Source organism: Empidonax traillii, unplaced genomic scaffold, assembly GCF_003031625.1.
Source record: "Empidonax traillii isolate 1590-97213 ecotype Southwest subspecies unplaced genomic scaffold, ASM303162v1 scaffold352:size1026972, whole genome shotgun sequence".
NCBI classification, from domain to species: domain Eukaryota; kingdom Metazoa; phylum Chordata; class Aves; order Passeriformes; family Tyrannidae; genus Empidonax; species Empidonax traillii.
In genome coordinates, this window is record NW_020955545.1 from 251,720 (window position 1) to 276,559 (window position 24,840).

General features: G+C 37.9%; 1 protein-coding gene across 17 annotated transcripts in view; it reads right to left on the minus strand.

Moving 5' to 3' along the window:
• The window catches only part of DLGAP2 (DLG associated protein 2), a 457,096-nt gene that overhangs the window by 80,976 nt on the left and 351,280 nt on the right, over positions 1-24,840 (minus strand). For 8 of the 17 annotated variants that reach the window (XM_027892460.1, XM_027892447.1, XM_027892445.1 and 5 more), the window contains 2 exons: positions 23,539-23,604; positions 6,475-7,544 (listed from right to left, as the gene is read on the minus strand). In XM_027892460.1, coding sequence (XP_027748261.1) covers positions 6,475-7,544; positions 23,539-23,604 — 1,136 coding nt within the window. The other 9 variants (XM_027892449.1, XM_027892448.1, XM_027892457.1 and 6 more) reach the window with 3 other exon arrangements.

The following is a 24,840-nucleotide window of genomic DNA, read 5'->3' on the forward strand; positions in this document are numbered from 1 at the left end:
CTCCAGAGGACTGCAATTAGCTTCCAGAGCAAAATGAGTAATTTTTTTTTTTCTGTCTAGCTACTATGTAACACTTAACTACCTGCACACTTTTCAAAAGATGATGTCCGACCAGAAGTACCAGGAACCTTGTCCATATAGACAATCAGCCATGTAAATACATCTGTAATTCCACTTTAAAAAATAACCTCTAAGCACAGCATTGTAAGATGGTCAAAACCATATGGCAAGGAAAAAACCCAAAAAACCCAATGCAATATTTGTAAATACTTCACCATTTTTGTTTTACAGTCACCTCCTTGCAGGAAAAATGGCATAGACTGCTCAGGAGAGGAACTGGGTCTGCCCTAGGCAGCAAGCCTGTGGCCTAGGAGAGTGTGCAGTCATTATAGCCCTGAGTGCGTGTTCCTGGCAGTCTTGTTTGACAGATGCAACTGGCCTGAGTGTATAAAAAAATAAGTTGCTCCTGGCTGAAAATTCTTCAGAACCAATGACACCTTTGAGTAACAACTGCAAAGGTTAGCCTTCAGCTTCAGTGAAGTGAACACTGAAAAACAATTTGGCAACACACTAATAATGTTATAAAGCAGGACAATTTCCCCTGATTAAAGGGCAGTGGGATCATGGCCTCCCTTTTCTACTCCCAGCTTTGACATTTCCACAGTAATAGGGACTTGTTTTGGCAGCTTTAAGAAAATACTCTGAAATCTTTCTACTCTTTTTTGGAAAAAAGTTTCAGCAATTCATTTCATCCAACATGAGGATCCACATGGGCATGGAAGCAGGGTACTGCTGTATCACTGATTAACACAGTTCAAGATACCAGTAATTTGAGACAGATATGTGGTCAGATTGAATGTTTTTTTTTCATTATTTTAATATTTTATTATTATTTTCCCTTTTTTTTCCCTTGGAAGGGGTATTTAAGAAATATTATGGGATTTGTTATACACAAAGCCATCAGCATTCTGTAAATACAGGGAAGTGTCAGCTTTATTACTCCTTTTAATTTAATGTTCCACAACACTTTTCAGGTTGACATTAATACTGCGAATGGACTGTGGGGCATTAACTGTCCCATCATTGCCCTCCTGTCTGGGCATTTTATGTCTCTCTCGCACATCTTCACTCCTGACCAGGAGGGCATAGGGGTAGCTGAGACATCCTTGGGTTCTGTAATGGGCTGTAGAAAACAAAATGGTATAGCACATGTCCATGCTGATTTAGGATGCAGACTACCCCGCTACCCTGCTGTCTATACTAGCTTTTCCTGCTGTGGAAACAATCCCGTTAGTTCTTGAGTGGTGCCTGGTCATAAATCATTGTGAAGGCAGCGTGGGTGATTTGGATGAGAGTATCAAAAATCTGCTAGCTCTGTCTGCTTCCACACTATGCACTCATTGGTAGAGTATTGGATGCAGTTTCTGTAGTTCATATATGGGGTTTATGTCAAGAAAACAGATACAATCTAGTTTCACAAAGATGAAGTGCTGAAAAAAAGTGCATTGAGTTCAAATCCATCCATCCTTGCAAAGCAGATAGAGTGAAAAGCAGTAGTGTGCCCAACAAGAGCAATGGTCTCATTTTTGGGAATCTGTCCTGTCCCCAGGAGAGTTCCTGGAAAAATGTAAAAGAGAGCTTAAGGCCTATTTATCCATTAGCTTGTCCACAAAGCTTTTCTCCATGTAGGCATAGCTTAAACCAGCAAAGACCCTTGTTGAAACTGCTGCTTTTTTCTTTTCTTTTTTAAAGAAACCAACTCTGCTTTTCTTTCATTCTGTAGAATACACAGCTGACATTATTACCCACATGCTTAGCAGTGCCACTGCTGTAATGGATGACGTTAGTACTTAAATGCACTAGGAAGACAGGAGTGGGCTGAAGCCATTTTTAGAACAACATGCTATTTCTTTTTCTGGTGCTGACTCATTCACTGTACCTTGTGGTATGTTTACCTCAACTGCTTGCTGCTTCACAGGCTGTTGAATGGGTGAGGAAGGAATATTAATCAGTGACACATAGCACTGTGCTCCAGAACCACAGTGATGGCGAGTGCTATGGTCTTGCCTATCTTTTGGCTTTATTGTAGGAATTACTTTTCTTTGACTAGCATTTAAAGTTATTTTAGTCCTGTAAAATGTAAGCGACACTTTTTTATTCATCATTTTAACACAACTATCTAGTTCATATCCATTTTTTTCTGTTAAAAATCTTTGCTCCTCGCTAGTGCTCATATCAGAGTGGAATTAATCAAAGTCATTGCACTGTACATGTGTAGAACCTAATTAGCCAAAACAGCTGATGAAGACAGAAAAGATCTCACAGCTCATTTATCTTTTTCTTAAAATATTTTATATTAAAATTAAAATGACACGGAAAACAGTAACAGAAACTATAGCTAAAACTATACAAGAGTGCGCTTTACTGCACATATGATCTACTTGGGCTATTCTGCCAGCTGAGTGAGATGACAGAAGTGTTTGGTGCCCAGAAAAGCATTTGTAGCTCAATTTGTCCGCATTCAAAATAGAAATTAAAGGCCCGTGCATAATAACTGTTGCTAATCATTCACAAGATATAATCTGATAAATGCTGTTAGTGTACAGTTACAAATGGTTGCCCTCTGTTCCTGAGGTGATATTTGACCATCTGATTGACATTACAGACCCTCACCAAAGGGGCTTCCCACTCTTCCCCTGTCCCTTCTTTCTGCATGTTCCCACCACCTCCACTATAGCAGGAGTGATGCAAATCTGATCTGAATTTGAGAAAAATAATCATTATTTTATACAGCTTTATTTCAGCTAGTTTAGTTCTCCTAAACCATCTGCTTCTGGATTAGATGACCATCCATGTTGGAAGAAGGCATGTTGACTGAATCACCTCTGACTTAGATCAGCACGCTCCCAGTCCGAGGAGATCCTCCAGCGCCAAGGACTGTGTGTGGAGGAGAAGGGAATGTGAAACCCTAAAACAGGAGCCAGAGATTAAGCTTGGAGATGTACCAGGTTAAAGAAATACTTGCTTTCAACTCTAGGACATGACTGAAGCATATAATGTGCAGACACCTTCAAAACCTCTCTTCTCATCTCCTGTTTCCAAGAATTTGTGAATTTGCTAGCAGCTTCCTTCTTAGAAAGAAAATTCCTTTAATCATTCTTCAGGGTTTCAATTTGAAGGAAAAAGCAGTTCAGTAATTATAGTGGAAGACAAAATGGAAGCCCAGAAACAAATGACAAAAAACAAAGTCTCAAGCACAGGCCTAAGACACTGCACGGTCTTCCTGTCTGGGACTCTGCATGTCAAAACTCTCAAGTGGAAAACAGAATTAGTAATATTTTGTACAGGTATTAGAAAAAAAAATTAAGAAAACCAGTAGATAGGAAAATGAGTTGGCTACTGTGAATTCTCTCATAAATAGGTAGCAGAACAAAATTCATATATATATATTATAAATTGATAATATTAATATATAACATATAAAATTAATTTTTATTATTCTATGTTTATGTATTCATATTGAATCATCATTGAAGAACCATAATTTCACAGACTTACTTTAAAAAGAATTAAAAATATATAGCTGCCATCAATCAGGAGAAATGCCTTTTAATATCATGTGCTGTAATATTTTAAACACAGAGACCCTGTGAAGGGCCTTGGGGTTTTATGCTAATCTATTCACTTGTGCACCTCAGGGAAATCTGCTGCTGCATAATCAGCTTCATAATCCCTTGAATTCTCATTGCCATGTACTCTGAAGTGAGGCAGTAAACTTTTTTGGCTAGGGATCCTGACATGTTTGTCTACCTTTTTTAGTTTCTGAACCTAATGATTATTTTTATCCAATCATTATTCAGTGATGCTTCTTGCACTGCCGTAAGAAAAGTTAAATATGCCTTCTCAGATTTGCAGATAGAGCAACTGAAGTGTGCAATGATTAACAAATTACATTTCCTGGGTCAGAGAGAAAGTTCATGGAAGAGCTAATAATGGGACATATCTCTGGTCTTAATGATTACAGTGTGACAGCACAGCATTCCTCAAAGTAGAAATTTCAAAATCAGGCATTCAGTTATGACACTGACAGAATGGGGTCCCTTCATTTTGTTTGCTGACCTTGGGCTAGTGAATAAGCCAGCTTCTCACTCTGAAAGATGTCTATGCACTGAATGGCATATTCTGATAAGACAGGACATATATTTTATTTTAATGTTTTGTAATAAGAATACTCCTTTTATAGAATTCCTTGTATCATTGCTTCGGACAAAAGTATAGATTCCTTACAGTAGTAACTGAGCCCTTGAGTCTTTATAGATTTCCATTATAAGATCCCTATGAATAGGGAATGGTTACTATGTCATTTTTAAAAGGGCTTAGAAACAATGATCCCAAAGCCTTTGTGAAGCAAAAAATTAAATTCACATCTCCTAGATTTTAAGCTGGATGAACCTGCCAGTGGATGAACCTTCCTGATTACTGAATGAAAATTCCTTTCTGTAATCATCCCAATCCATGTAAAGCAAAAAAAACCAACTCTGCAAAGAGTGTGCTTTTTTGCTCCCTACACTTGTTGCTGGGCTTTGATCTAAAGCTTAGTGATAACCAAGTTAGTTTATGAACTTAGTGTTGCACATTCACTTGAGGATGCTAATATAAGTTGGGAATAAGGAGAAGGCCAATGAAAAGTAAAAACTGATGGCTTTTGCAAAGCCAAGTGAGATGTAGAGAGGGGGGTAGATGAAACAATGAAACATGACAAAGAAGGAAAGCACAAAACCCAGCAGAGGTGTAGAGGAACCAGAGCCATCAGTGTAGAAGTATGTAAAGCTAAGGAAAAAGCTAGCCATACCTAAACTTCTCTGTAATGTCAGAGCTGTCTGTACATGTGGTTTTAGAACACAGACACAAGGGGAAGTCTGCACATGACGCATTTCCAGTTCTGGCTTGTTCAGTTAGATCAAAAACTTCCAGGGAAGTGCAGTCTGTTTTACATACATGAAAATGTACTTGGATATGATAAAATACCACAGCTGTCAGCCTAGACTGGAATCAGTTTGCATGGTAATGCTATGAGGGCTGCCATTTATTTTACTTTCTCTGCAATGAGAAACTTTCCTTGTTTCAGTAGGGAACATTGATCCTGGATGTCTGCATATGCATTTGAAAGGATCTTGCTCTTCAAGAGTGACTCATTTCTATTGGACGCCTTTAGCTCTCAGGGGAGAGAGCTCTACACAGAAGTGTAGTGGTTGTTGCTAATCTGTGTTTGCCAGTTTCTGCAGAGCCCAGAGGAACTGAAAATCTCCAAATACATAAATCTGGAGTAGAGATTTCCCCATGTTAATGTGAGAATCAGTTAAGTTCGGAAGAAAGAGAAGTTCCTTAAAAAGCAATAGAAGAGAATATACTCAGAACAATGTGGGCTTTGCAGGCTGTACTTTATAAAAATTACCAAAGGAATATTTGTATACTGCATTTTTTCCAGTGACAAAGCTAGCTGAAGAAGTTATCCTCCCAGCTACTCCCTCCTTTCTTTCTGCTCTGCTCTCACTACAGTGCTCTGTGCAATTTCATGTGCTAATGCCACTGTGATGGGACTGTGCTGGCCCTAGGCCATGTAAATGATGTAAATGTCTAAAGATAGTAACTTGGAAGCTATTTTTTTTAAACTCATGTCACTTTACCATCCATATGTGGTGCAGCATGATAAATAGCTACGTTAGCATGACTTTGGGGTGGGAAATGGCATTAAGCAGAAGGTATAAAAATTTAAATGTAGGAGAAAGTGGAAGCTTCTTGGTTGCTGCTAGAGAAAACAAGTGTGCAGAACACACCAAAAACAGTCTGAGGGCCAGGCCCAAGCTATCTATCTCCCTGAGGCACCCATGTACCTTGTAACAAGGATGTTGTTATAGTATGGTCTCTAAAGAGGGTCAGTTCGATATAATCTTGGGTGACCCAATCACTAAAAGCAAATGTGTGAGTGATCATCATCACAACAAAGCAATTGGGTATACCAGTAAATCCATTCTTCTGTTACTTACCAAAACATGGAGAAAAGGAATAAAAGAACACAAAAAATAGGATTCCACACAGCCTGCTTTTAAAATCACTCATTCACAGATGTATTTGAAACAGTTTTTCTAGCCCTTAGACTGCTGTGAGAACTGCTCCTTTTTTAGTGTGATAAATGGATTTTATCAAGGTGTTCAGTGTGAACTCCAAAGAGGAAAACACAATCACTGACCTGAAACTAATTTATATCACACTGGCTTTATAGTTTTTAATCTGTGCTCTGTAAACAAAGACAAAAACTAGAAATTTCTCACTTTCATGAAATATCTGCATTAGGTAAGCCGTACAGAAGTTCTTTTGAAAGATACACAGATAGATGTTGCACTTTTTACTATGTTTATGGCATATACTGTGATGCTCTTTTCATTACAAATCTTAAGAAAATCTTCCTCTTACCTGAAGGTAATGGCACGGCCTCAAAGAAGGTTTGATTTCCTGATGAACCAGAGGCTTATCTAAGTTCAGTGATGATTTGCGATAAGCTTCTTTAGCCTGGCTTACTGTAAGCGTTGACCAAGAACTCCTTTTCATATATTTACTATCAGGGGTCATTGGTAGCCCTTCACAAGCCGAACACTTCACATCATTGTTACTTTTGGAAGTCTTCAATGAGAGATCCCCAAAATGCCCCTGGAGTGCCTCAGGATAACAATGGGATATATGATCTGTGTGGTGCCTATTTACCACACTAGGGGTTCTGTAAGTGCTATCGCTGTCCAAATTATCATCAGAGCTCCACCAGCTACTCATTCCAGATTTATGCTTGCTTTCTGGTTTTCGCTCCTTGCTTTTACTCCTTTTGCTATGCTTGGAATGATGCCCATGATGATGATCGTCCCCTCGACTGTCTCCCTTTGTTCCATTAACATTGCCCTTGGATGATCCTTCCAGAGAATGAGATTTAGTAAAAAGTTTCTGGACAGAATGAACAAGATGACGTATTCTTCCCGGGCTCTCACTGCGTTGTTCCGCAGCTGTTGAGGTCCTCTGGTACTGTAAAGTGTGAAACCCATCCCGGTGAAGAGGAAGTTGTTTCTCAAACTGGTCCAAAAGATTTGCAGGAATACGGTTAATCTTAGGGTTACCGTGAGACATGGTGCAGTCGTCTCTTGAGTCGTAATGTGAGCTGTAGTGCATCCTGGGGAAAGTGCTACTTGACATGTGATCGCCCATTACCATGGGCATCATCATGCACTCAGAATGAATGGAGCTGCGTGGCGAGCAACGATGGTGATCCAGCGGGCAACTCTCCGTGGGGCTGAGAAGATACGACTGCCTTGGCTCCTGCCCATGGTGGATATGGTCGTGGGTGTGTTCACAATCTTCAGGGGATGCTAAGCCACAGGTATGAGCTGAACATAACTGTGGTTGATTGCGACTACCAGATAATCCTTTCATATTCCTCGGAGCAGGAGAGTATCTTTCTTCATTGAAGTGCTGAGAAGGTGACCATGAGTACTGCTGGTCTGTCATGAGAACATATAAAACCTATGTTATGTGTCTGATTAAAAGATTAACTTCAAAAATCCAAGTATATTGAAAGACTAAACATTTTTTCTTTATGAGAGTGATGGAAAGTCTCACCACTCCTGAAATTTCATTCACCATTTCAAAACTTTTTAAAATTGTTCATTACGAGCACATTATGGGGTCAATGAAGCCTCTTTCCTGTTTGCAAAATTGTCTGTGGCAGTTCTAAATGTTATGAAGTTATTAATTGTGTAAATTTACTCAAGTTAAATGGATACATTCAGGTATTTAATTTATTATTTGATATCTATAAATCATATGTCAAGCTTTGTGGCTAGACATTTAAGTTACATGGGTCCAGTTTATATTTCGTTGGTTTCACAGCTGGATATCTTAATTGTATTCTTTCTCCATGGAACCATTTTTGCATTATAAATTAAACTACATTTTCTCAAATAAAGCTCATCTTCATGATCATAACTTCATTCTTCATAAATATAAATAATAAACAGCAAAGAAAAAAGGACTATGAACAAGCTGAAATGAAGCTACAGTTTATATCACTAAACAGTTTATGAGTAAGCATTTCATACTGTTTGAACATCAATTATCCTTAGTCCAGAAGTATTATTGCTATTCCCATACATTTAGAGTATTCTCTATTAGGCAGTTTTCTCCTTTTTATTACCGAACTACAAAATATTTACTTAATGACTTTAGGTTATCCCTGATAAAACAAATATCTTTTGATACAAGCTATGAGTTTTTATGTACTTGATTATTTGTTCCTATGAATCATGTGCTCCAAGTTGTGTTTATTATACAAGCATGATTGCTAAATAAGAGTAGCTTGTAAGCAAAGATTTTGATACTTAAGCCTTTGATTTTTTCTCTTATGCAATTTCTTGCAGCTGTCAAATGCTACAAGCAGAAAATTTAAAAAGCCCAGAAATACTTCAATTTGATGTTCTCATTCACTTTCCTTCTTCAATTTCAACTTATTTAAGAAACATTTCAAAAGCAGACAAAGATATAGGATGCAAGATAATCCCTTAGAGGATCAGAGAGATGCGTAAGTGTTTACACAACGCACTTAGCACAGCCTTTCTGCAAATTTACTCTAAGAATCTAAATAATCTCACACACAGGTGCTTGATACAAGGAAGTTGAAGGCCTCAATCAGAATCAAAGCCAGAGGATACCTATTATCTGGACATCGAAAACCAGCCTGTAGAGATAACACAGCAGATGAAAGCACTTTGAGAGGTTTCCAAACATATGATAAAGCTCTCCTAAATCATATTCCCACTGCTGGTGAAAACTCAGTGCCTGGATATGTTCATGAAACAGATCAATACCCATACCCTCTAATTTTACTCAGTATGTGTTATATCATGATACCCGCAGTACAGAAGGCCATTTGTCGGCAAGTTTTTAGCACAAGAAATCTCATAACCTAAATGATCTATATTTTCTCTCATGGGAGATGCTTTGATAATTTCATTACATCCTAATTTCAACAGAGCTCCAGATAATGGTTTAAAATGAATGCAGCATTAAACTAATAAACAGTAAAGCATTCTTCAGTCTAGGCACAATCCCGTCACTCTGAAGTCAAAGATGGAGTTTAAGGGTCCAAATGTCACCTCCAGACTTTATCAGGGCATGAAAGTGACAGGTGTGTGCATATATCCTTTTCTGCTTCTATTTTGTTTTCATCTCAGTTTCTTTTATCTAATTCTTGGTTATTATTACATTAAAAATAAAAACTTATTACTACTGATTAGTCAGTTTGTTGTACTATTTAGGTTATAATACCTGCATAAATGTAATTACAAAAAAGGTAATATAACGGTTTCTCTGAAATGGCATAATTTTGATTATATATAGACAACGTAGTAAATTATAACAGTGCACTGGGATTCAGTTACAAAAATCTTGTAATTAGTGGTACCTAACCCAGGATATTTTAAACACTATCAGGGGAATAATAATGGATTATGTGTCGAACTTACTTAGTACTTCCCATAAAGGGTTCCCAAAGCACCTGACAGAGATTACTGCATTAGTTTTTACAATCCCATGAGATTAGACAGACGGAAGAAATTGTTTACAGTGAGGGCAGTAAAACACTGGAAGAGGTTGATCTAGTTAGAGATGTCCCTGCCCATTACAGGGAGGTCGGACTAGATGACCTTTAAAGGTCCCTTCCAATCCAAACTATTCTATGTGGAAGTTACTGTTCTGCTTTTACAGAAAATGAAATTGGAATACAGGCAACATTTTCCAAAGTGCTTATGGATTTTCTGATCTTCATGTTCACAGAGGTATGAGCCAGAGGGAGGTGGAAGGAAGCTCTTATGTCAAACTGACAGCACGATGAGAGTCAACCCCAAGCCTTTTTATCACAATCTTGCACATCTGTGAATGCAGATAACTTGCACTACACCTCAGTGATACATTTAGACAAAAAAAGGAAGGGCATGGCAGAGATCCAGAATGAAAGAAAGAGACTAAGGGCTCATTGAAATGAGTTCCCTGGCACAATGAATTCTTTAGACCTCACACAGCATCAAACATAGCCCAGAAGGCTTTAAACCTTTTCTTCCTGTTACATCCCTAGGAATATGAAACACCATGATTTGATTGCATTGCAATGCATAATCTAGCAACAGCTTTTCCATCCCTCATGACTCCTTGTGACTCCAGCTCAGTGCAACCATAGAAAAATACAATTTTCTGTATGTTGCTTTCACAACCACATAGCATTTTATGCGCTTCATGGAATGTCCGAATTCTTTTTGATTGAAACTAGTAGCTAGAAACTGCTATAGGCATTTAATAAGTTTATTCAAAACAATTAAAACATTAATTAAAAAGGTGACATTTATAAAAAGTAATTGTCCCTTCTTAAAGCTGTCATAGAGAGTAACTAAGAGTAGATAAAGTCCTTAAGTAACTTAAATGTGTATCATCTAAATTTATCACTCCAATTAGATTTGAAGCCTGCTTAGGACATCAAACCTGCTTACGGTCCTAGGCACTACAACTTTTTCTTATAAACCTTTTGAAAATCTTCAAAAACTGAATTATAATATATAATTTGTGGTTTTCACTATTTAGTCAACTTTGCTCTGGAGGCCTGTTTCAGGGCTCAAAAAAACAGCTGAGCTGCTGCTGAATGAAGTACTGTGTGGTATCAGACCAGTGTCATTGCCCATGTGTTAGCTTTTAGCCAGCCAGAAGTGCAAAGAAAAATGTGTTGGCTTAAAATTCAATTAAGCTAACATGTTTTTCTAGCATTTGCAAAGGGCTAGAAGTGTGTAAATGGTCAATGTCCACAGCTCAGGTGATTCATAAAATTTCATCAAGCTTCAGCAAAACTATTTTTTTTTCAATCCTTTTAAAAGAAATATAACATTTTAGTACAGCAAAGTAGTTCCAGATTTATTCAGAAATGACAGATTTGCTTGAAATTTTAGTCTATATTTTTGAAGATTTTTTTTTTTTTGCAGCAACAGCTCCTCTGTTTGCTATGGGAAATAATTCTAAAAAATAAAAGTAAGTACCATCATCAGAACCAAAGAACAAAGGGAAACATAAGAACAAATAAACATAAACAAAAACAGACACAGAGATAAAGGAATAGGGGCAGAGAAAAATATATTATATGTGAGCATAGGAATGGCTTTTTTTAGGTCTCATCAGAGCAAAATGAAATCTTTCAACTGACTTCAATGGATAGTCTGATAATAGCTAAGGACTGGGAGCAGGGGGCGGACCTAGAACAAGGCACAAGCTGTTATGTCAGAGAATCCAGTAATTCCAAAACCTTGAAAATCCCTCAAAGCTCTTCTTTTTCAGAGACAACTCTACAGATATAAGTCACCCTTTAACCTCAACAGATGGAAGGATTTCTGTGTCCCTTCCTATCTATCTTAACTCTTTCCTTGTTATGCCATGCCCTGGCCTGGTTTTTTTCCCCCGTTTTCAGTTCTGGACTTTCTGATGCTAAAAGAGTTGCTGTCTTGCTCCAAGCTGAAGTTGGTTTGCCTATCCTTAGGGTCTGGTCACAATTTTTAGAGCATTCAAGGTCCTTTCTTGAGCTAGTCAGTATCAAGAAAAGAAAGACGTTCAAGGACCAAGAATAAAGTTTGAAATAATGAGTTAGAATTACTATGAATGTTCTAGGGCAAAAATGCCAAAAATCTCCAAGTAATGGGAAATTAGAGATGTGCATTCCTAGAGTTCCTGGAACATTGCTCTTGGCTAAAGAGCAATGAATATAAAGCCACTGAAACTTTTCTGATATTCAAAAGAAGTGCGTATCTCTACAAATCTTTTTATGTGTTGTATATTAAGAACCAGCTTTCAGAGCACAATAATGGCTTCTGGAACTAATAAATGATGCCTGATTCCCCCTCCCCCCCCTTTTTTTTTTTTAAATTTATTTAATTTTTTACAAAGCACTTCTCTTTCTATTGAGAAATTAATTTAAATTGCTTTAACCTTATAAGCCCCTTGGTAAACGGCTTTCCCATCTGAAACATCTGTGCTGTTTTCACTGGGGAAGAAACAGCTCTTTTGCATAGTGTAACCAGAAAAATGCATTGCTGAAAAGAGATACATAATCTATCTTTCAAAAAGAGCTGCTAGACAAAACCAGACTGCTGCATGTTGCTGTTTCACACGGTTTTATCAGTGCATTATGAAAAACATATACTCACAGTCTCACCTAAAAATAATAAAATCCTGAAATACTGGAAAAAATGGGTACATTAATCAAATAAGTAGATACTAAATATGAAAATGGATAATTAAAGTGTTTTAACTGGAAAATTGTTTGTCCAAGGTCTTCATTAAGTAGTCTTAAATGAACACTGTTTCCTCATTAACTGATTATATTATTTTTCTCTGTTTTATCCTAACCTTGAAAATAAATATTTATAGGGATTGAGAGGAGTGGTAATCTGCCAAATGCAAGGAAGAAATTCTGGAAATGCCTTAAGCTTCTATTATGGTCTCATGAGATTTCCAACCTATTTATGTAGCACAACACCTTGTATAAATTTACATAAAATTCCAAAGATTGAGTGACTATCTGGCTGTAACTTCCAGCTTTAGAAGATGACTTGTGTATTCCATGATATGTGTGTACTGTACGCAGTGCAGTGACCTCTCCGTGAATTCCTACCTAAGGAATTCAGGCAGCTTACTTGAAATACTAAACTTTGAGGGGTAGCACACCCTCAAAGAGTAACATTGGCTCTGGTAGGACTCTTGCAACAAGGTATTTTTTGCACCCAGTCTCCCTGCACAGTCAAAAGGAAGAAGTAGGTGGTTTTTAAGGACCTAAAGCCAAACATCAGACTGCCCGAGGCTTCAAATGAACTCACGGACTGCACGTGGATGCCTGGTTTGTTTTGATACTTATGCCTGAAAAATAAATACTGCTCTGTTCAGAATCCTGAGCACTCCGTGTGGCAGGCACACACAGTTTCGATGATGAGACTAAACAGAGCTAGAGGATGTGTCCAGTCCATACAGTTAAACTGCTGCCTTACCGTTTCACACTATGTAAATAGGACTCTTCCATCTGATACACAGATATGATTTCCCAAAGCCTGTTACAAATATGCAGTCTGCATGTGGTTTTATTTTGGACTGTGAGAAACTGGCATGATTTTTCTTAAGCCTGAAGTAAATGTCCAAAAAGCATCAAATGAATACCACCCATCATGTACATATTTGCCTCTGCCGACTAGGCCAAAAACTGTGGCTGACAAGATCCAATGCAGAAATCTATATCAAAAATATATAAGTTTAGGTTATCTGAGGCAAATGGTATAGTGCTAAACGATGGAAAATTTTTTGACAGCCTAAGCTAATTCAGTGGAACCACGTGACAAATAATGACCAAGGTAATATGGTTTTTTAACTCCTATGTTAGATAAAAATGGACATTAAAATTCTATTCTTAAAACAGCCCCAGAGTCCCAGACATATCAAATTGGAGCAAAGTAAGACAACTCAAAGGGAGAAGTAAGGAGCACATGGAGTGCTGCAATTTATTCAGTACAGTCAGCTTTGGGCACTGTTATGCAGGTGTCTGCAGGTAGAGCAAATATTTGATGGCACTCAATCATATTGTTCAGCAGAACAGTTCCTCAACTCAATCCATCTTTCAAGTAAAGGGAAATAGATTGGCAATCCAACATCCCAAGGGCTTAATTTCTAAGATAAATAAGTGTGATAAGGGAAAAGGGTATGTAGTAAGAGGAGTGCAGAATAACAGTTGATGAGCAAGAATGAAATCTTGGAGGAGACTGGGTGGCTGATGGGGGTACTGATCTTCAGAGGACACATAGCACAATATAGTGGGATGAGGAAAAGTACAGAGAGCTATGATCACTGGGGAAAGCTGTGACCAGGAACATGTTAAAGGCAGGTTGCAACACTGACTGCCTGGCATGGAGAACAAGGATGCTACATATGAAAAAGGAGAAATGTGGGAACAGTATTTGAGGAAGGAAGACATCTAACATCTGGGTGGAAGAATGGGCACTTGGACTGCATGAAGAAGATGAGAGGCACAATACTGTGCCCATGCCACGACAAAGGATAGGACAGAAATTCATGATAGGCAATATGAGATTCGCAAGAAGCTCCAGTGTATGGAGTGCAGCAATGCAGGGAGTCCTGAGGATGGTGCAGAACTAATATCATTTGGTTTGAAGTGCATGATGTCTTGGTATGATGTCTTGACTGGTGTGTAGCATACAAACCTTCACAGTGCTTTTCAAGCTTGAAGTTCATTGCCACCATTCACCTTTTCAACAGTGCTATGACACAGGTAAGTCCACAAAATGATTTAAAACTAATATTTTTTTCACAGAACCTGTATGATCAGCAAAGTTTTGAAAAAATTATAATGTATCATGATAAGATTAACCTAAAATAACCGACACATAAGGTTTTTTTCTGGAAAAATACAGCTGTGTGGAGTCAACCAGGGCTTCAACACTGAGTATCATTGAACAACTGTTTTTAATGCTTCCAAATACGGACTAGAAAAGCTAGCCCAACACTACTAACCTTCTTTTGTTCCTTATTGTGCCTGGCTTTATGGACTTCCTTTTCTAAAGGAGAAAATTTTGCTGCTTGCAGTTATTAAGTCAGTAGACAGTCATTTCCCTTGGTGTCATAAAACTGACACTATTTTCTCAGCAATAAAAGGAAACCAAAGTATTGCATGGTACAGCTCAAAGCTGTACACAAGAATCTACAAACCACTCTGGAAGTACAAGGGAAGTCCTTGTCACATTGATGGCAGTGACAAATCTCCCATTAACTTCATGGGGCCAGGATTATTTCTAAACATTTGCTGAGAGTAGTTCTTGCTTAGTTGACCTACAACACCTGTGTTACTTGAGATAGATCACCTCTAATCATGGCTGTATTTTGCAGAATGCACAATTCGTGCTGAATTAGAATAAATGTGATAGAAACCTGGAAGGGTCCCCAGTCAGGAAGATGATGGCATGGAAGGATGAGACTGGTTGTCCTGAAGTGCCACCAGTGATAGCACAATGGCCAAGATTTAATCCTCAGGATCCAAACCACTTGAACCAGCTATTCAGCTAAACAGAACCACCACATCTCCAGGGTTTTTTTTCTAATAAGAAATACTTATTGTTGATTCTTAAATGAAAATCAAACAAAAGAAATAATGCTAATATTTATGATCTTCTTATTTAAATTTTTTTCTAGTGTTTCTGGAATTGTTCTGAATTTGTCCTTTTTTATGATGATATATCATGGAGGAAGTTTTCCATCCTTTGCAATACTAAGGGGCCTGAAAAAACTAATGCTCCTGTATTCAAGCAAAAATTTTTATCATATGTTTCTTCTAAATAGCCTTTTATTAGCTCTTTAAAACATGGATATGTTTTAAAGATTTTGATTATTTTATAGAGTGCTCTTCTGGGAAATAAATAATCTAAGCATTAACGCTCAAAAGCATTGATTATTGTCATAGAACATGTGACTGTTCAATTTAAAATACTTTTCTATTTCAAAATCACTTTTACCTTTTTATTTTTTTAACATTCAATACAACTTCAAAATTGTCAGAACTGAAAGAAATGATTTAATTTTCTGTTTGCTTCAGCATCCATTCTTCGCAGCCTTTAGATTCACCAAAAATTTTAGAGTTTTAGCCTTGGTCTGATCCCAAAAAATTATTTTTTTTACTTTTTGGAGTTCATCATTATCTGCTCAGCTGTACACCCTTGGCACTGCCTCTTGCTGCTTCGTCATTTTATGTGAACTTTTCTGTTCAGTTCAGCCCACTGAGGTGGAGGAGGACTCATCCTGATTTTCCTGTGGGGTGCAGGAAGAAATAGCAGCCTGGTGACAAGTTCCCTTTTAAACTTGTTGCCATAGTAACAGGCAGACAGTCTTCCTCTTTCCATAACCTCCAGATTGGGAATTTTTCAAATCAGGGTGCTGCCTCTTTTCTGCCTGGCTGAGCTCTATTTTGGATCTGTGACTACCATTGCAAACATTAATTGCCTTTTCCCACAACCATTAGCACCCAGATTTTCCACGTGGCAGTGAAGGGTCAAACTGTGACCCTTACTCCTGGCACAAGGTGATAGTGTAAGTACTCCCACTCTGAGCAAGTTTGAGACAGAGTATCTTAATATGCTGCTGTCTGTTTGGTTTTTGTTTTGTTTGGGTTTTTTTGTTGGGGGTGGTTTGGGTTTTTTTTGTTTGTTTTTTTGTTTTTTTAAGAAGAGAAATTTCATTGTAAAAAGACAGAAAAAACATATGAAGTTGCACAATTAAAGGTGAAAACTGAACTCACCATCAAAAGCTGGGATCATATTATCAACATTTGCTGGTGTTTATCCTGCTGCACTGCTTACTCTAGTACAAATCCCCTTAAGAAGACAGACCAGGTCAGTGGCCTGTGTGCCCAGCACTGTGAGAAGAAACTGTGGTCATTTACCTCTATGCTGGAAGTATCTCCACCACGCTGGTTGTGCCAATAAATTGTCTCCTCACAGAGCCTAAGCAGCCTATAATGAATGTGGAGGTAAAGCATGGTTAACTTTTTTTATGGGGAAATGGAGAGCACATCATTTAAGCTGCTCATCATGGGAAAACATTTAAAAGGCTGCACATTTTATCCTGTTGAAAAGGGACAATACAGTGAAGACACTCATTGAGGAAGGCAGGCATGGCAAAGCAGTCAGATGAGTCAGTCTCTCATCTCTCTTGCAGCTGTTGCACTCTTTATGGGAAAGCAAATGTTGCATGTCAGTACGCACCCAGGTGTTACAGAGGTCAGCAGGGCACAAGGGAGAGAAAAATGTCCCTCCTTTACAAACATCCCACGTGTGAAATAATTTATAACAGAAATATTTGTTTATGAATGCATAAACCTGTTTGTATTCTGTAGTAGAAATGAATGAATAATTCATAACAAACATCCTCTTTGATTAATCTTGCATCCTTACAAACATCTTCCCCTGTTTGTGAATTGACCTTGGGCCTAATGGGATTTTTGCAGCGTTATCTGACATTATGAGGTATTTAATTTTTAGAAACAGCTTCTGGTCTGCAGATTGTTAGCAAGCATTTGTTGCCAACAGCTTATAATTAAAATGCAGGACAGTTAGCATGTTTTTATATGATACTTAGGCCATATGATATGATTTTGTGCTATGACTGGAAGTAATTCACAGAATAAGCTCTGAAGCATAACTAAAAGGAATTTAAAGTTCAAAATTTATTTTCTGAAAAACATTTTGTATTATTTCATTAGCATTTTCTGTGATCTTGATCATCTCATCAGTACACTTCTACACTGCAGTTTCTGGGTACTGTAAAAGAAAGGATATGAAGAGCAATTATTTAGACATATGATGGAATAACAGTAATAAAAAAAGGCTATTTTTTTGCTGTATCTATTCATCTAGTCACAATAAGCAAATAATAGGGTGACATTGAATCATAATGGGACAGCTCCTGTTTAAAATGCCTTGTAGGTTTAAGAGACTTTTATATTGCCATACCAAACCACCTGGCTACATATTTTTATTACATGACAGAAAGATAGGTCTGTGGTTAGAGGATTAACTTGGGAACTCTGCAGTTGGGTTTTCCTGTCCAGCCATAAAGTCTTAGTATGATTCAGGATATGGCCATGGCTTTGCTGGTTGCCATGAAGAGGCTCGACCTTGCCTCATTGGGTTGCAGTTAACCTTTGTGGCTATCACTTGTAGACTCCCTACTTCAGTTCCCCATAGCAAAAGAATAAAAGTAACTTCTGTACCTCTGAGAACTAGTGTCAGAAACCAGGGAAATATTCGGTCTCTGGGATAATGCCCATCTAAGAATTTAGAATAGAGTGTTTGGTATTGTGCCTATTAATTATATGTATGAATGTTGCTGTTGCAATTTACTCTATGTGGCCAAGCCCTGCTTCTGACTGAAGTTCCACCAACTCCAGTCAAAGTCTACGCATGTTTAACCATCCCTGGATGCTCTGGGGGAAGGTAGACTGAGTCATGGATGTGCCACAGAAGAGAGTCAAGAGCCCATTGTCAACCCCTTCTCTGTCCTTGGGAAAATTGCCTGTCGTGCCTGGTACATGAAGTTAAAACCCTTGAAAAGTGTGAAGTGTTCAGATACTGACTGCACTGAGTAAAGCTGGATAATTTGGTAGAAGGGGAGATAGACTGAAAAGTCAGGCCTTTATTTATGCTTTTATTTCAAAAACGGTTATATCCTCTCTTCCTTTCAACACATACGGTCATAATGTCATGATCATACAATCAACAGTGATTGAATAACCATGAGTTACTGTCTGACACTTGAACCTTACCAATTAATCAAAAGCACGACTGCATCAACTGTGAAATAAAAATACACTTTTGTAACCTGCCCTTAAACTCCTTTAGAGTTTACTTTGCATTTGGGGCAGGTTAAGAGCATTATTAGTAACTGCAACCTGGTTTACTGGTTTCGGCCTTTTTCATAACATCAAATTAATATCTGTTCCTGAAGAGAAAACTGTAATTTACTGAAACAAAAAGACTTTAGTTCAAGTTCCCTTTCTTTGCCTGACATTAGAAGTGGCTATGCACAAAACTGAAGCAAAATAAATGTTTTCCTTACCTGTAAAAAGGAATTAAAATAGTTTTTCAATAATCTATTTTTCCCTCTTTATTTTTTGCATGTTACCTATTAAAATCTATATTTAAAGAGAAGTTCATCCCATTTTTCATGTTAACATTTCATTAACTATTTGAATGCCATTCAAACATGGCACTTTTTCTACGTCTCTTGTTAAGATTGCACTATTTGCTTTTAACACACAAAGCAATATGTTGCCTTATGCTAAAGTAAATAAGCCCATGAGAAATTTCTAGATAGCATAGAAAAGAGTAGTTTTACAAAATGTTTATTTTCTAATACACTAACATTATTCAGACAATATAAACTCCAGCTAGACAAAAGCTGGGAATTAGAACTTCAGTTTCCATGACTTACAGTGAGCTGCATGAGATCATGCATGCCAAATCTCTTGCTCTGCTCCCTTTATGCAGGGATAGGTACAATTTTGGAAGAATTTGAGATGGAAAGCTAAAACTTGATTTTGCTTAGGAAGATTACAAAATGCCTTCTCAAAGGGGTTAGATGTTTTTTTCCTTCCTTCTGCATTTCAGAGAAAGTTGCAGGGAGAAGCTATAAGTAAGCTGTTTCTCTCTCTGGTGTGCAGAGACACACCATGTCTGCAGACATGAACAAGACCTCCTCGGGCCAGGGAGGGTGGGGGAGGAGAGAGAGAAAATACAAAAAAACCTTGGAGAAGGCGGAGCATTGCCTCGTTTTTGCCTGAGGGCCTGGTGTGTGCAGCATTATTAGGAAGTGGTCTTTGCATCTGAAAAGAAACATTTTTTAATCCTTCCACTGCCTTGATATTCTTGGAAAGAACATCTGCCTATGTTTTATCTTACACTTCAATAGTTTGCTTATTTGAGATATTACTAGTGAAAAGAATAGAATTTTGTGGTGTGTGTGTGAATCTTGCAACAATAATACCTATCACCCTGAACTCTGTTGACAAATAAATGTTAATGGAAAAGCTATAAAATACTGTTTTCAAGAACAGACTATGAACACATGGGTAAGCTTTTTTTGAAGGAATCCATTGCATTTCTGCTTGTTTAATGGGGTCTTTCATAGAATCAATAGTGTAAAAGAGTTGAGATCAGTCCCCTCCCTTGATACCTTTTTCCAATTAAGGCAGCGGATCATTTTATTAATAATATTATTTAATGACTATTCAACATTCTCACTCTGGTGAGATGCAGTGCAAACATTAATTAATCCCCACCAAAGCCCTGAAACCTCGCTAGGAAATACTAAACCCATTTTACAAATAAGGGCCTGGAGCCAGAGATTCTTCAGTACCAGAGAGACCATAACTTGAAGCTCCTTGGGACAGTGAGAGTTTAGAATAATGAATGGCCCTGCAGTTAGAACTACCTTAAAGAATATCATCTTGACTCTGCCTTGACTTGGAAAACTATTTCAGTTTGCCAGGAAAGCCCTTTCTGTGTTTTCTTCAGGAATGAAGGTCTCTAGCAGTCCTTCAGATTGAGGCTGTTCACACCAAACAATGAAGTAGTCATTGGGGTATGTATATACAAAAAGAGCGAGCCCATTTCCATAGCGCAGTGATTACAGTATTCACCCAGAATCAGATTTCTCTCCAATGAATATTTAACTTCATACTTGTGCAACAGTAATAAAAACTGGAGACTGAGACATATCTATTAATTTGCATTTTTCCACTAATGTTATATTCAGTGAATGGATTTGAACTCATATCTTCAAGTGACAGAACACAATACTAGAGAAAAGACAGAAGAACAGACAAATATGTCCTACCCATTGGTAGAGGTGTAACACACTAGCACAGCTGTAACTACAGAGCTTGTCTACTCAGAATATAACTAACTATCCAACCAATTTCAGTGATTTCCTCTAAGGGAGAATGGAACATCGTATGTTTTTACTAATGGTATCCAGTGTGAGACACTGAAATGGTTAATGTCCTAAATATTGTTAAAACCACTGAAATACTTTTGTTCACTGTAGCAAACTGTGCAAAGAAGCAATTGTTCACTGAAGCCCAGCCCTCCCTGACAATGCCTACTAATTTGGACTGTGATGGGAACTTGAGATAAGATAAAGGTGGTACCATAGACAACTATCCCAGGTCTAAGGAGAAGAAGGTATCAAGAAGGGTGAGAGACTGGAATGCTAATGGCTCAAAATCAGGCTACAGGCTGGGTGTTGAACAAGATAAGAAAAGAGGCAAGTCCTGTGAATCGAATTCTTACACAAGTGACTCCGCTGTGGTAACTCCCCTCTGGGGAAGCACCCGACATTCATATGAAGCCCGAAGTCATTCTTGTCTGCTGAAGGGCCATAATGGGCCACAATTGACTCAGCTGTGCTCACATAACAGGCAGTTGTAAACTCTTAAAAGGTGTCAAAAACTCCTGAAATGTCTGTGATCCAGTACTACATCACCCTGTGTAAAACTCTCAGCCCCAGGGGACGTTTCCACCTGTCTTAAGCATAATATACGCCCCTATGTTTTGTGGGTTTCTCTCACCATCTTGGATTTCCCTCGATGGAGCCAGGCTTCAACTATAATTGACAAGACTGGAACCCTCACCACTGAGAAGGCAAGAAGAAGATTTCTGTCATAATTCATGGAGTGGTGATATTTTTCTACTTAATTTGTTTCTCGTTTACTCTATGTCTCTCCTCCTCCCCCCATCCTCTTTTCCCCACTCCTTTCTATCTTTCTCTATATTGCATTTACTGTTAAATAAAAATCCATACTATTGACTTGGGCATATGGTCTCATACGCACCTTAATCTGGGCAGTGGCATCTCTCTAATAATTTTAATAACCCAATCATAACATTTAATCCATGTGTTTTGGTCACCTACAGTTTGGTAGTTATGTCAGGAGGACAGGATTGTCTTCTGCAGATATTAAAGCCACCCACCTCTTTCCATGTATGATCTAGAGATCTTTGGTACTTAGTTTCAGAGAACTCCAACAGGGACACATGATTGAGGAGTAAAGACAGATTGTTCCTTGCTCTTGCTTTTGGCATGGTTTTTTTTCAGTCCTTTTGCCATAAATAGATGTTTTGAAAGAAGCTTAATTTATTTGTAGTCTGGCTGTGATTTCATTTTTTTGGCTTTCCTGTTTCTCCTTTCTGACTAATCCCCTATCTTCTTCTTAGTCAGGGTGCTGTATGATTGATCAGTAAGCACATATCTTTGTGTCAATCTTTATTGTCTATTCTATATGAGGACCCTTGCTCCTATAGACACCTGAAATTTAATACTGTTGACTTTTATATCATTTACTTTGGCTTCAGAAATTGTGCAGTTCTTTCTCAACCAAACAGGAAGGAGAACAATTTTGACATACTTCTAGGGCATGATTTATCTCACTCTACATTAAACTTCTTAAGTAGGCCAAACCTCCTATGTCCCGGAAAAGCCTATCACTCTTCACTGACTCTAAAGGAACTCCAGAGATCTACAGTTCAGACATCTACTACTGAATTACTTTCCAGCTCTTAGATGAGATTCTAACCCATCTGAACTTCTTTCTGTGTGCTGTGAAATGGGATATCAGGACAAAAAAACTCCAAATGTGCAAGAAGGCTGAGATATTTGCTCATTTCATGACTCCTCCATAGGATCCACTTGTGGGATTCCTAGGAAGTCTCATGTTTAACAATATCTTCCTGCTTACACTGTTTTGATTAAGGCAGAAACTGCCTAAAGGTTCTTCAGTCTCTTCTTAACATATCCTTCTCTTGGGTCTTTGGGTCTGGACTTATCCTGTAGCTTTTTTCACTTTTTTTTTGAATATTAAGTCCAATACAGATATTTTTACACTGAACATTTATGGAACTCCCCGACTTGAGTGTAACTGAGTGACAACACTACTTGTTTTAGAAAATCCTGTTCTAAGAGGTTGTTCAAACATAATGACAATCCCTGCCTAAATTCATGCTCCTTGTTCAAATTGCTGTGTACTTTTCCTTAATATAGCAACTATGATTTATCTTCCTAGCAATGTGCAACAATACGGTCAGGCAGAGAGCTTAGAGTATTCTTGTCAACTACAACAATATCCTAATAACACAAAATAAACTGTTGCAGTGTATTAATGTGAGCATATGCACAAAAAGAGAAAAATTACACTGACTTCTGAAATGTAAGTAAGCTCACACTGAATAAAGGGAGCTTTAATTAGCAAACATACAGAAACCACTTTCCATATTTCTCTTCCAAAAAAACCCATGTAAAGTAATTGCATATAAATCAAAATTTTGATGGATTTCACATAAACCAGTGAGAATGTGGATATGAAAACACAGGAATAGAAACACAATTTTCACAATCTAAAGGCATTTTACTACTAGCTTTGTAAGACAGAATTATCAAGATTTCACTTGTGGGATTTAAGATTTTCTGATTTCTCCTTGCTTCTGTTACTTTTTCATATTGAAAAGGTAATGTTGAAAACTCCACCTGCAATTAGTGTGTTCTCTAAGGGGTAAGGCAAAAAGACAAAAGAAGGAAGGTTGGTAATTCTTCTTTTGAATTCTTAGTTATGTGTGTTACCCAAATCAGATAGTTTTTTGCTTTCCATTCTCTAACCTTATAGAGCAGGTGAGAAATTCCCAGAAGGATTTTACTGAGAGGTTTTTGGCCACTCTCACTGATACCACGTGGTGCCATGCCCGCTGTGGGCTCTGTGGCTGAAGAGAGGCTGTACCCCAGTGCAGCCTCCTGCTGCCTGACCCCGCGGCTGTGCCCAGCCTCTGGATGCACAAGCAGTACCAGTTATCTGAGAGATGGTATCTGTACCTAGCTCCTCCTCTGGCGTCCCTGGAAAACTGAAGCTCGACTTGAGCAGATCGCCACCCTCTTCTTCTGAAAAGACAGAAACAAAGTAGCTATTTAATAACTCTGATATTTTTCTATATCCAGACATAAACTCTCCACTAGTTTTTAAATCCACCCAGTGATACCTACTACTATTCAGTATCTCTGATAACATGAAGCTGCTGAGGTGCTATTATCTGCAGTATCTATCCCTCTCTGCAAGTTGTTCTAGTGCTCATCAATTATTAATTTTTTAATTTTGCCATTTTCAAATCACTAGTGTCATAATATTAATAAATGCCTTTTTTATAAGATCTTTTACATTGTTCTTTTCAATGTTTCTCAGTCACATTGAATTCTACTGCCTTTTAGGCTTCATGCATTTATTCTAGAAGAATCCTTATTGCCAATCCTTCCAGTTGCACCTTTAGCACTTTCCACTTACAATTCTCAGGCCACTTCTATTAACTTTTATACACAATCAGTTCAATTCTGCCATTGTGGACTCTGACAACTCTGTGATGGTAACTTTTTCCTATCTGTAACATTTTCTTTTGTGCCAGACATCACTTCTGTAATTCCGGAAAAGTACTTATATGCACGTGATACTATGAATGCAGAAAACACCTAAATGGCCTGAGTGCAGCTCTGAGCTACCCTGTTTATACCTCTTTCAGAGCTGCAGTTTGTTGCTTCTGCATTGCTTTCCTGTCATCCTGGAATAAAAACTGACTTTGGACCAGGCACTTAGTTTACATATTTCTGTAACAGAGCTTCATATGGAAAATTGGGTCAGTAAAACTTCTGTAAATTGCAAGATTGGTTTAAGAATACATAGATTAGAATACAAAATAGAACAGTAACATGTTTCATGTATTGACCCAATACTGTATTTTTGATGAGTTTTATGGTATTTTTCCCTGTTTCCATATTTGCTGGTGTCTCAACACCAGCAAATTTGTGGGAATTATTGAGTATGTGCAGCCTTTTACTTTACTCTTTTTTTCCGTCTGTGTGTGTTACCAGCACAGACCCCTGAGAAGAGCTATGGAGCACTCCACAGCCTCTCGCTATAAGTTCAACCACCAGCTCTTCAGAGAAAGATAAAAATCAGGTATTGCAGACCATAGTTTTTGCAATGCACAACTGACGACTGATGACTTCTAAATAATTCGCATCAGTTCTTGTTATCTTACCCTCAGGCAGACATTCCCGAAAGTTTAAACCAGCTCAGACTTTTCTTAAGAGTATCTCCATGTCTGTATCAGACAAGCTGGGTTTTTT